Below are 12,986 nucleotides of genomic sequence, written 5' to 3' on the forward strand. Positions count from 1 at the left end.
TCCAGAGCAGGAAGCGGGTCATCACAGCATAGCCCCAAGCATGACACCCCCAGAGGAGGCCCCACTTGTAACAACTACAGCCTCACCCCAGGGACTACCACCACGTCAGGGCCCAGCCGATCTGCCACTCGCCACCATCCCACCTTGCTCCGTCTGAGTTGGTCAGGCTAGGGGTCATCTGCCTAGCAGTCACCCCATGACCACACCCTGGCTTCCCTTTATTTAGAGCCCTTTCAGATCAACAGGGCTAAGGAGCAGGGCTTAGCCCTCGGAGCAGACAACGAAGGAGTGGGCAGAAGCTCAGCTCCAGGGCATGGAGGCTGAGGACGCAGCCCCACCCCAGCCCCTACCTCTTCCACCACCACTCGGAATTTGCTCTTGGTGCTGAGCACAGGCTTGACCCCTGACAGCCACTGGACGCTAGAGAAGATCTTGGCGGGGCCAATGAGCACCTGGCCCGGGTAGAAGCCATAGGAGTCATCAAAGAAGAGACCCTGCAGGGTTTGGGGCCAGAGGAAAAGTCCTTGTGAGTGGCGCCTCCTTGAGGGCCAGTGCTCTCTGCATCCACCCCTCCCTCACCTCACACCTGCACGCTCCCCCACCTCCCCAAGCTGAAACAGACCCTAGGGCTCCAGAGCAGCACCTCTCAAACCTGAAGTGCATATAAGTCACCCACAGAGCTTCTGAGAATGTACATTTGCCTCATTCTAACACGCTCTCAGGCCATGTCAACGTTGTTGGTCAAGGGTGACACTTCGAGGCATCTAGAGGGCAGTAGTCCCCAAACCTGTTTGATCATGTAACCTCCACCCCATACTTATTTATAAATTATGGTCATACGTGACTGTTCTAAAATACCACAGTGTAACAACATAGTGTACAGACTCTAATACCAAAGAATGGATATTTTTTAAAGGATGAGATCAAATTAACAAAATGCAAAGAAAAGTTCCAATACCTTCTGCCCACACCCAGACTTTTAGACCTTCTGGTGTGTACCTACCCTTTTGTAGGAAACCACTCTGCCTAGAAGCAGCGCTTGCTTAGCCTGGGCTAGCTCCAAGCTCTTTGCTAAGCAGTCCTCCTTCCTGTGCAGCCCAGGGGGCAAAGGAACCGTGGTGGTGCCACCTGTCCCCCCTGTCCCTGTCCCCCCAAGCCTGCCCCCCAAGAAGCCTGCCTGGGTGGGGCACACGTACAGAGTCGCTGACATGGGGGCAGACATCGTAGAGCTTGGCGCCATCTTCTGTGTTCATGGAGCACCTGCAACAGCGAGCAGGGGTTCGGTTCACTGGGCACAATGACAGAGTCTCGGGGGGGACATGGCCACTGGACACACTGTGGTGCTGACCAGTATCAAAAGGAGTTATCCAGAGGCATCGATATGCTGGCAGGCCCTAAAATGGTGTGATTCATCCTCCACCCAAAGCTCAGCCTCCGAATTCATACAAGTAACTCCCTCAAAATAGACAAGACCCTAACCCATATGGGAGTGCTCACTACCATTAAAAAGTGTCTAAAATAAAGCATCAGGACCTAACAGATACTCTAAATGAGGCCAGGGCGACAGGAGACCAGCCCAGCGTCAGGCCTGGCGTGCCTGCAGCACGTGTCATCCAGGCCCCTCCTCCCCGGGCGGCCCCTGCCCAGCGCGGCCCCATACAGTGAGCTGTGTACCTGGCACCGTTGGACAGCTTCAGGATGATCTGGTTCTTTAAGTCATAGACCTTCCCCAGCCAGCAGTCATAGGCAATGTAGTCCCCATACATGAAGGGCTGCAGACCGAGGGAACCGGGGTGTGAGAGATGGCAGGCGACACCAGTGCACAGCGCACCCATTCCTCTCTGCCCCCCGAGACACAGGAGGTGGGATCCAGATGGCTTACTGCCTGGGCCAGTCGGCCACCGGCCTAAAGAACTGGCTTCCCCCCGGAGAGCTCTGTGCTGCAGCCCAGCTCCCCTTCCCAGGGTGGAGGCGGCGGCAGTGGGGGACTGCCTTGCGGCAACCAGAGAGTCGTGTGGAGGCCTCAGGGCCTCCAAGGACACAGGACCCTTGGGTGGGAGTGGGCTGTGGAGGCGGCAGGTGGATGGTAGTTAATGGACAAACAAGTAAAGCGGTAATTAATAAACTGAGGATATCAAGAACCAAGTTCCTCACTGTTGGGGAAGGTACTCACTGATACAGAAAGGGGGAAGGAGACGAACGCACATATTCTCCTGTGTATGTAGAAAAGGTACTGACAAACGCAGATGTGCCCACATGTGTGTACACGCATGCGTTTCCCAGTGTTGTCCTGAAAGGCCCTAGTAGCAATGAGTACACCTAGCATACATCCAGATCTTGGCTTTTAAAATACCATTCTCCTCTGAGAGGAACCAAGGCTCTTTGGACAACTGATTCCAGGGCTGGATCAGGAAAGGTAGAAAGTAAGAAAGTGCTTAAAAAGGGAAAAAAAGAAAAGAAAAAAAAAAAGATGGGGGTATGTCATAAGGACAAAGATATAAGCTCGAAGGGGCTCTTACTGGCCAAATCTGGGATAATTTAAGCAACAAAACAAAAAATGGTATTCATGGATTACAACTGATTGGACAATACAGGAATCTGAGTCCACATGGATGTAAAAAACAAATGAATAAATACATGAATGAGGCTGAAGGAGCAGCTTTTCCACAGAATGCCGATTCCTAAAAATGAGGAGGAACACCGGCTTCGTACAGCCCCCCTCAGGGACTGCAGAGCGCTGGCTGCCGGGGCGGGGCGGGGGGTGGGGGTGGGGGCGGCTAACAGAGGCCAGGGCCAGCGGATCGGGGTTTCACAAGTGACAGGTTACTGGCACAATCCCGGAGCACCTCCTCACAAAGCAGAATCACTTGCAAAGGCCTGAGGGGTGAATTCGTGGGGAGGTGTGGCCGACACCAACACGATAAGGATCAGAGTGAACACCCACCCCCTCCCGGTGTGGCCACCGGGCATGCGGGGCCAGGAAGAGCTCAGGGTGTCGCTGGGCGGTCCTGCTGAGGACGCAGGTGCCTGAGTCTGGTCAGGAGGCGACATCACAGAGCTCCACGCTCAGGGTCAGCCAGTGGAATGTACCAGGGTGTGGACGACAAAGCAAGACTGGGGAGCAGTTCCAGATGAGGAATCAAAGAGCTGACAACTAAATGCAAAGTGTGTTCCTGCATGGAATCCTGGATCAGAGGGGGAGAAAGGATATTGCTGGGACAGCTGAACGGGTCTGTGGACGGGACAGTAGTACACCAGTGCTGACTTCCTAAACTGGGGGCTGAGCGCTCCTGTTTGCACGAAGTCCACAGGGCCACGGGGCCATCTATCTGTAGCCTGCTTCCCAAGGTTTCAGAGAGAAGAGCAGGGAGCGAGAAGGAAATGTGGGGAAGGGAGGAGGAAGGTGATGGGGCAAATGGGAGGGAAAGGCTCACAGCCAAGGAGCCTGATGACGCAGGGAGCACAGGAACTCACAGCTTTTCCCAAGTTTGAAATCACTTCAAAGAAATGAAGGAAGAAATTTGTTTTTAAAATGAGAGCGTTAGAGAAGAAAAGAAACGAGGTAATGAAAACCATACCAGCCAACTACGCTGGAGGCACAGGGATGTGTCCCAACCTCCAGTCCCGATGGCCTCCTCGCAAGAGGCGCCGCTCGGGTACACACAAGCGGACCTGCCACGGGGGCCTGCCCGCGGGCTGGGAGGGTGCAGCACTGGTGTGCGGCCAGAGACCACCGGAGAGTGGGGCACGTCCGAGGAGGGCGGGCAGGTGGGGCCGCTCACCCAGATGTGCTGGAGGTCCTTGCTGTTGACCGGGTAGATGATGCAGTTGGTGCCGATGAGCTTAACGGCACAGTCGATGCTGACGTCGATCACGGTGCCACACTGACTGTCCTGGGGAGGAGAAGGCATCCAGGCCCGAGCAGGCGCACAGCCCCAGCCGCCAGGGAGACCCGGCCCCGACAACCCCCAGGCCACCCCCGCACCAAGACTCACGGTGGATCGCATGTGCCGGACCACGTCCCGGGGCACCACGGAGCGGTCCTCTAGTTTCAGCTGAGAAAGAGAACACAGGGTGACACAATGGCCTCTGACGTCAGCATAAGCCGCATTTTTCTCCCAACTTCTTACCCAAGTAGTAACATGCATAGAGCCGAATGCACAAACCCCAAGGGCGGCTTCGGCAAGCGCCACACGCAGCTCTGACTGCGCCCAGACTGAGAGGCCCAACTGCAGGCACCTCCCTGCCCCCAAAGTTACCTTCAACTGCGACCATATGGAGAAGTGCGGCTAAGTGGCAGATCGCAGAAGGCCGCAGTTAAATTAAGGGGTCAGTAGCCCCTCACACAGCAAAGCACTTTGCTAGGAGTGAAATCCTTTTTCTACTTTCTCCAAGGGCCTGCCCAGCCCCTGCTGCTGAGCGTGGAGTAGAGGGCCGGAGGAGGAGTGTGCCATGGGGCTGTGCAGGTCACCCTGAGGCCCGCTATCACCCGACGCGACCTTCTAATCTGGGCTACCCTTTCTGGCCAGCCGCAGCCTGCTCCTTATCTGCTGCGCCGCAGAGGACTGCGGGCAGGCGCTGACTCTCAGGATGGCCGGCTCTGGAGCCCAGCCAAACGCACGGGGAGCACCTGACCCATCCCTCCGCAAACCCCCCGCAGCAGTGGCCTCTGAGGACAGCCGGGCCTCTCGAGAGCTGTCCCCTCCCTCTGCCAGGCACCGGGGCCCCCTCCAACGGCCCAGGCGGAAGACGGTTCTCCACCAGGCCAGCGTGTCTTCCTTGCTGGCTCCGTAAACCGGGGGCCGCAGTGCCGGGTGAGGCTCTGTGACTGCCCACCTCCTCTGGACGGGCACCCCCACCATCCCAAACCACAGGGATGCGAGAGCTGTTCTCTCAAAAGCCAACCTGAGACTCCTCAAGATCACTGCCCCCACTCCAAGGCCTGGGCCAATGGAAAGGTGGCCACCATGAAAAGAGAACGGAGACACTAAAAAGGAAGACACTGGCTCAAGGTCCCTGAAACTGTGGCAATGATGGCTAAGACAACCCTGCTATCAGGAGGATATGACTTACAAAACACTAAAGGGGAGGGGCGCCTGGTGGGCTCAATCAAGAGCATGTGACTCTTGATCTTGGGTCCTGAGTTCAAGCCCCATGCTGGGTGTAGAGGTGACTTAAATAAATAAAACCTTAAAAAAAACCCAACAAGTAAAGGGGGAAGCAATGGGCTCCTCCACCAATGACAAGCAATAGAAATTTTCCTACGTGGGAATATAAGCCCATGATCCAGAGAAGAGTGAGCCCGGGTGTTAAACTCAGGGGTCCTTGAGCCAGACACTTAGACATGTCAGCTCTGAAACCTCAGGCAAATCGCTTACATCCACATGCACAAAATGGGGTGGGAACAGCCATCTTGCAGTGGGTGAGGGGATTAAGAAGGCAATGAAAGCAAAGATGATCCCAGGGCGCCTGGCACACAGTTAGTGCTCAGCAAATGCCAGATGTGATCACTCCACCTGACTCCACTGTCCCCCAGGCCACAGGCTGGAGACCCTCTGAGTTCAGGCTCTTCTTTGCTCTGCTCAGAGATCCCAGGAGTCTGGGAGGACCCACAGGGAGCTCTGCTAAGGGCCTGCTGGGATGATGGTGGCACTTTTCTAACTCAAAAGAACTTCCCATCCCATGACCCTCTATGCCCAAAGCTCTGGTCTGGGACACGGTATTTTCAGTGCTGTCCCACCCTATCTCAAACCTCTGCTCTCAGTTTAGACTTCAGAAAGCCACAACTGCAGGTCTTTCCAAGTTGCCATAGAAATCAAAGTTGCAGTGCCAGGAAACCCAATGGGAGAGGGACCGTGCTGTGCGGGGCAGGGGGGATGCCATCCTTGGTGTGAGCAGAGATCTCAGGCACAGGCTGCCTTGCCTGCTCAGGGATCCCTGAGAAAAGCCCCGAGTTGAGTCTGCAGATCGTGGCCCCACCTGGGGGTCTGTGTCGGTCCCTGACAGAGCTGCAGGGGAGCAGCCCAGGCACAGATCCTGAACCGATGGCACACTGCCCAGACTCACAGCACCCTGGCCGTGGGACACTGCTCCTGAGTGCACAGGGGAAACTGAGGCTCCCGCTGTGAGGCCGAAGCAGGAACAACGCACTAGCAAAGGCTGGCATCACCGGAAGGCCAGAAGCAGGGTAGCAGTTCAGTGTTCTCAGGAGAGGGGGCCTGGTTAGCAAACACTCCTCTGGACTGGCTCTCTGGACCTGTGCCTGGCCTTTTGCCAGAGTCCACTCCACCATGAGGTTTGGTCTTCAGGCTCTTCTAACAACCTTCCACGACAAGGAGAGACATTTCTCCAAAACCCTGACAATGCTGGGAGCGGAGCAGAGTTAAGCAACAAGGAGAAGAAAGGGGTGTGGTGGCCACTCTTCTGACTATATTGCCCTCCCTCGGGAATTTCAGAAAATGAGGAGTGTCTAGAAGGGCTTTGAACAACTTGCAAGGCTCTCCCTTATCTTTTACCACTTTCCTGCCCAAATCCCTATGTCCCACGCACACGGGGCACTACTTCCGTCCACAGAAGCCAGTCCTCTCCCATCTGTGTGCCTCTCCACTGCACAGTTCCTTCCAAACGCCCCCTTCCTCTCCCCGTTCCCATCATGTGCTACCTGCCTCACGAAGGCTCCCCATACCCCCCTCTGGAGGGCACCGCTGTGCTCCCAGGGGCCCGGGAGCTCGGGCGTCCTCTGGCTACAGCAACTGGTGCTTATTATGTGTCAAGCAGTTTTCTCGGCACTTTGGGTGCTTTAGCCACAGTGCTATGAAGTATACTATTACTACCGTCCCCATCTTATAGACAGGTGAACGGACACGGAGAGAAGACGCGAAACTTGTTCACGGTCACACAGCTCCACACAGGTGGACCTTGACTGGAACTCAGGCGGTCTGGCTCCAGAAGCCATTCTCTTAACTATATAACAAGCTCATCCCTCCCTGGAGCTGCAGATAAGAGCGGGGTAAAACATATTCCTGGCGGGTCCACACGTTGTAAAAGACAGTGATTCTTAGGCACTCCACGCTCTACTCATGTCTGGGACGGAAGAGGTCAGGCACCCAGACGGCAGGGGCCGGAGCCAGCACGAGGGGGCGCTGAGCCCGCTCTATGAAAACGCGGGATTCGGGAGCTCACCTAGTCCCCACACAAAGCCATGTTTTTCTGTTAGGTGCACCCTGATCGCAGTGAAAAAACAAAACAAAACAAAACAGTTTCCAGGGTGGGATCTGAGGTGGGGACGGGCAGATTTCAACTGTCATTACTGGCTCTAGAACGCGGTGGTGACTATCAACAATTCTTGAGGGACAGTGTGGCTGTCAGAGGCTTCTGAGCAGGAAAAAACAAGATACCATACCAAAATGTTAACGTGTCCCTCACTGAGAAGGAACTACGGCTGGCTTTTTTTTTTTTTTTTTAAAGATTTTATTTATTTATTTGAGAGAGAGAGAATGAGAGAGAGCACATGAGAGGGGGGAGGGTCAGAGGGAGAAGCAGACTCCCTGCCGAGCAGGGAGCCCGATGTGGGACTCGATCCAGGGACTCCAGGATCATGACCTGAGCCGAAGGCAGTCGCTTAACCAACTGAGCCACCCAGGCGCCCATGGCTGGCTTTTAGAGGGGGCATGCGTTACTTCCGACAATTCTGGGACGTGACTGTGGGGCATCCTTTGCGGGGGCCCCTGCCTGCTCTGGAAACAAGCATCTGACACCACCGCTGCCCTCCGGGGCAGGGATGCTGGCACTGCTCTGGAGGAGGTGACTCATCCGAACAACGATGACTGAGCACCTCCCACTGCCAGGCGCTGGGGACACAGTGCCTGCGGCTCTCAAGAAGCTTACATTCTAGCGCAGTGGAGGAGATGCACACGCGCGCAGACACACAAACACGCACGCAAACACACGCGCACACACGCCTGCGCACAAACACGCGAGCACGTCAGGGGGTGCTAAGTGCCATTCAGAAAAACAAGGCAGTGCAAGGGCAGGGGTGAGAGACGGAATGGGAGGAAGCACGAGTGAGTTATTTTAAATAGCTGGTCAGGAAAGGCCACTCCAAGGTGACATCTGCCCAGAGATCAAAGTATAATATGGGAGTGCGCTTTCCAAGCAGAGAGAGGGCTGCCATAAAGACCCGTGCGCCCCGTGTGTTCGAAGACCAGCAAGGAGAGCAGTGGGAGATGAGGCTGGTTCACTCAGGCCTTAGAGAAAGAACCGCAGGGAGGACTTGAGGTTCCATCCTCATGGAGATGCAAGCCCCTGCAGGGCTCAGAGCAGAGAGCAGGCATGACAATAATGTTGAAAGGATCCTCTGGCTGTTGGGTGGAGAACCTGCTGTAAAGAGGGGTAGGGAGAAAAGGTGGCCTCATTCCTGGTCGGTAGCACCAGCACTGGGCTCCCAGTGTGAGGGGCGAAGTGGCAGGAAGTCCCCAACAAAAGGCAAGGGGGAGCTTATCGGTGCCTAAGCCTCTGTGTCAAGGCCAGAATCCACACACCCGACCACTGTCCTCTCCTGTCGGACTCCGGAGACGGCCAAACAGAGGAGATGTGAGTATTCTCCTTCAGTCCCACTGGAGGAAAACCAAGCTGGTCTTTCCTGGGAGTTAGTGATGTTCTCAATACCAGACCTTCAACTTACAACTGGGAACAGCTTCAAACTCAAAATGCTCAGCATCGTGCCAAGCACCCAGGAGGGCTTCATAAAGTCTCAGCTCACAAGGACCAGCTGACGGCCAGCCCCACACTGTGCCCCTGGTAAGCAAATGGAAAACTGGGGACAGCCTACAGCGGTCCGATTTGGGTCTGTATTCAGAGTGAGGTTTTACTAAACTTCGCTGGACTGAGCCAGGCCTGAGGCCTCGGGGAGACCTCTCAGAAGCCTCACGGTGCTCAGCAAGGAAACCAGAATCTTTCTTTGGAAAAGAAAAACAAGCTGCCTTGCTGCTTTGCCTGGGGAAGGGAAGGCGGGGAGAAGGGGGTAAATGGCCCAGCAGACACACGTAGGAAGGAGGCTGTTTACCTAGGCCAGGACTCAAAGAACAGAGTCCTGAAAGGAATATGAGGTCAGACCAGCACTGGAAATTTCTAAAGGCTTACTACTTCCCAAGGGGTAGGAACAACCTGCAAAACACCATCCCTCCTGCCCGCCATACGGCGGCATACTAGAGAAAGGTGAAAACGGGTCAACGGGCTTTCCACTTGTGTTGGGGACCCCAGGGCCTCCTAACCAGACCCCCGCCCCTTCAGCTGAGATCACAGACACTTCTGATGGCGTCCATCCCTGAGCTTGAGGGCCTAACCACGCTGCCCGTGGGTCCGGTCTGCCGCGAGCACCGCACCGCACAAGGAGGGGCAGCCCATCGGCAGAAGGCGGGGAGGTGGGGGGGGCGCAGGCATGCTTCTGAGCGCACATACAGATGCTCCTTCAGCTGAGAAGCCCCTCAGCCCGACTCCGTTTTGGCGGGGGTGAGAACAGAGAAAACCATTCCACAGGAACTTTGCTGAGACCTAGAATTGAGGTCAATTAGTTTTTCTTGTGCTTCCTGTAGATTCAGGGCTAGCGAAGAACATACAAATAGAAGGAGTGCACACCATCTTTAAAGAATTTACACGGACCTGGTACAGAGACCTTAACCCTTTCCCCTCCAGTGCAAATGCACCTGGGTGGGCAGAGAAGCCACTTACGCCAGACTGGAATACGCTGGCAGTGAGGAATTCTGGAAAAGCTTTGGAAATCCCAGAATGGGATGCTCCCTAGAGCAGTGTTTTTCAAACTGTGGGCTGTGACCCATTAGTGGGTTAGGGAATCAATTTAGGGGGTCACAGGCAGCACTAGGGGGGGAAAAAGGAAAGTATCTACACGCATGACACATAGAAGGCCAGGTACCGTTCAGAGAAAACCTTTCCAGCTGCAATATATAAACACACACGTGTCCTTGGTCACGATGTAAAACGTATATTGTACGGCGGGTCACTTTCAAGAAGTCTGAGAGCCCCCGCCCTACCTACCTATCTGCCCAGTCCCCATGCCCGGCTCTGCTGGTTCTCTCTCTGGCTAGGGTTCCAGCCAGTTACATCAAGGGGAAAGAGACTTCTCTTCTCAACAGAAGTTGGTCTGGAGCCAAAAATAAGCAAATAAACAAAAAATCCAGGATCTATATGTTCACATATAGACACCGTGGGGGTGGGGCACCTTGAACTCTTTCCGGCATCACTTAAAGACGTCAGTGTAGTGGCTTTCAGAACAGGAAAACTGGAGGGGGCAGGAAGTGGCACTGTGGGTGAAGCTAGGCTCCTCTTCTGGCTTCTTTCTAAGTCCAAGTTCCCAGTTCACACTAGGTCTGGGGATATGACTGGTCAGGGATTCTAGCGTATGCCGGGGTAAGGACCTTCTCAGAGCAGTTGACCGTCATGCGGCTAGCCCCTGACAACTTCTGACCAACAATCAGCAAGCTGCCCACCTGAGGACAGAAGGTTTTACCAGCAAAACACAAATGGCCAGAGGGCCTCACATGCCTGGGGAGGAGAGAGGACAGCTGGAACTGGCTGGGCAGTATGGAAGAAAAGACAAAGGTCAGTGCCCCTAACTAGAAAATTCTGTCAATCATGTGCTACAGAAACCATTCATCAGAAGTTCTGCTAAAACTATAGACTTAGGTCAGTTAATTTCATAATTTTTTAGTGTTTCCTACGGATTCAGAACGAGACAAGAATAAAAATCTGTAGGAATGTGCCTTGTATTTAAAGAACATACATTTAGATGGGGGGACAAAATGAAAACAGGTGAAAACATTTATACACAAGTACGTGTACTGCTTAGCTGGGTGGGGAGACAAAAGTTCCTGCCCCTGGATGGTGTAGGGGGAGGGTGGGAAGGGCCAGGCTGCACAGGAACTAAGGGCAAGGGATGTCCACCCCGTCCTCGGCTTCAGATGAAAATTTCCAGGCCTCTGTACTCTCCGCCCCCAGGGGGACCCCCCTCTCTGATCACACACCCCAGACCAGAAGCTGCAGTTGGGGCTGGGCAACGCAGCATGACTGCACCATTGCCCGGAAAATGCAGCTGCAGCCTCCCGGCTTGCTGGAATGGCCTGGAGGCACAGCCTGCCCCAGGGGACAGAGCCAGGGGACGGAGTCCAACGGCCGCTAAGTGAGGGGGCAGGACTGCGGAGCTGCGGCTGACGGCAGGTCAGCGGGAGCCTGGGCGGCAGAGCTGGGTCTCCGCAGATGCCGTGGTGTTTGGGGGGATGGTTCTTGTATTCTGCAGCCTCATGGAGAAAGAATCCCGCACTGTCCCCTCGTCTTGGCCCCAGGCTTGTCGACCTTTCAAAAAGACAAAACAGCCCGGGGCCTCCTGGATTGGAAGGGAGGGTACAAATGGGAAGCTTTAGTAGGAGACCTCCCTCCTCAGGAAGTACGACCAGAAGGCAGAAAACCAGACAGTAAACACGATTGCGAGCGGCTCCCGAGGCCAGGCTGCTGTCCTGCGACTGCCCGGCACCCCTGGGAGTAAGCAGGCGGCAGGCTGACTGCCCAGGCGCAGAGAGGGCTCAGGGCCTCAACACTGACTTCCAGACCTCCACCCCACTTACACCCCCGGGCGTCAGCTCAGCTCAGGGGACGATGACAGACCTTTACTGAGCTTGCGCGGAACAGGGAGGAGCCGACGTGCGCTCCCTCTGTCACACCTCTCAACCTCCGAGGGGCACCACCATTCCCCGGGCTCTCGCCCCACAGAGGAGCCCGAAGGCTCGCAGAGGTAGGGAGCTGCCCAAGGCGACCCCGGCCACGGGACTCCAGTTCTTTTTTTTTTTTTTTTTTTTTTAAGATTTTATTTATTTATTTGACAGAGAGAGACACAGCGAGAGAGGGAACACAAGCAGGGGGAGTGGGAGAGGGAGAAGCAGGCTTCCCGCTGAGCAGGGAGCCCGATGTGGGACTCGATCCCAGGACCCCAGGATCATGACCTGAGCCGAAGGCAGACGCTTAACGACTGAGCCACCCAGGCGCCCCGGGACTCCAGTTCTTGCTAGCTGGTCCTTCCTCATGGGGCGCACACGGCCTATGGCGTGGCCCTCGGGCACAGCCCTGGAGCGATGACAGCTGACACTCACAGGGGCTCCTGACGGCAGCCCCACCATCTTCCCAGAGCTCCCTGGAATGCAGACTCTCAGGCCCCACCCCAGCCCTGCTGCCTCGGAATCCACAGGGGAACAAAGTCTCCGGTCTCTGGGGACCTGTGTGCACCGTACCTTCTCTTCACTTAACAGAGGATCTTAATAGAGAGGATATCAGGATAGAGGGAGGGAGGGCCCTGTCCCCAGGAGGGCATTCCGAAAAGACGACCCCAACCCTGACTATTCTAACTGGCATCTTAAAGGCAACAAGGGAGGAGAAGTAGCTCAAAGGGACAGTCTCTGAGTCCAGTGGGGCAGGCCAGGCCCACTCAACTACGAGGGCCCCCGCGCAGAAGAAACATAACCTCCCTGAACCCACACCAACCTCTGCTTGTTTCTCCAACAGCTGCAGTTACCATTTCAAGGCAGACGAAATGAACACCTATCCTGGGGTACTTACTGCACATCACCCGGGCACCAGATGGCCTGGTAACTCTGGCACAGATGGAATGGCTCCTGGGGGCTGATGCTACCTCTCGGTTTGGTCGTTAAGTCTGAAGAATCTTGACTGCCCACCCCTCCGATGCCAATTACCCAAAGCTCACCCACAGTAGTTCATGTCAGGATAGGATGCTTCACTGAGCTGGGACTGAAAATACTTGCGAACGGAACAGGAAAATCGCCGAGACTGGGGGAAGAATCCCTCCACCCTACTGTCACAGCGAGAGAGCATGCCCCCAGCCCGTGCACTGAGGACGTCCTCTTACCTCCCTGGGCGTGAGATGCCGCATCCGGAATGACAGCCCTGGGCTGGACAAGCTCCAG

The 12,986-nt window shown here is 55.4% G+C and overlaps 1 protein-coding gene across 4 annotated transcripts in view; it reads right to left on the reverse strand.

The window, feature by feature from the left end:
- UBE2O (ubiquitin conjugating enzyme E2 O) overlaps nt 1–12,986 on the reverse strand; it is a 53,721-nt gene that overhangs the window by 9,812 nt on the left and 30,923 nt on the right. For 2 of the 4 annotated variants that reach the window (XM_045888406.3, XM_064582856.1), the window contains exons 2-6: nt 3,996–4,055; nt 3,783–3,893; nt 1,675–1,772; nt 1,197–1,260; nt 351–494 (exon numbers count right to left, since the gene is read on the reverse strand). In XM_045888406.3, coding sequence (XP_045744362.1) covers nt 351–494; nt 1,197–1,260; nt 1,675–1,772; nt 3,783–3,893; nt 3,996–4,055 — 477 coding nt within the window. Of the gene's footprint in view, nt 1–350; nt 495–1,196; nt 1,261–1,674; nt 1,773–3,782; nt 4,056–12,986 lie in introns of all 4 variants that reach the window. The other 2 variants (XM_045888405.3, XM_045888403.3) reach the window with 1 other exon arrangement.

The sequence above is a fragment of the Mirounga angustirostris genome, unplaced genomic scaffold, assembly GCF_029215605.1.
Source record: "Mirounga angustirostris isolate CCGP_5_RB_7025 unplaced genomic scaffold, mMirAng1.0.hap1 SCAF_17, whole genome shotgun sequence".
Classification (NCBI taxonomy): domain Eukaryota; kingdom Metazoa; phylum Chordata; class Mammalia; order Carnivora; family Phocidae; genus Mirounga; species Mirounga angustirostris.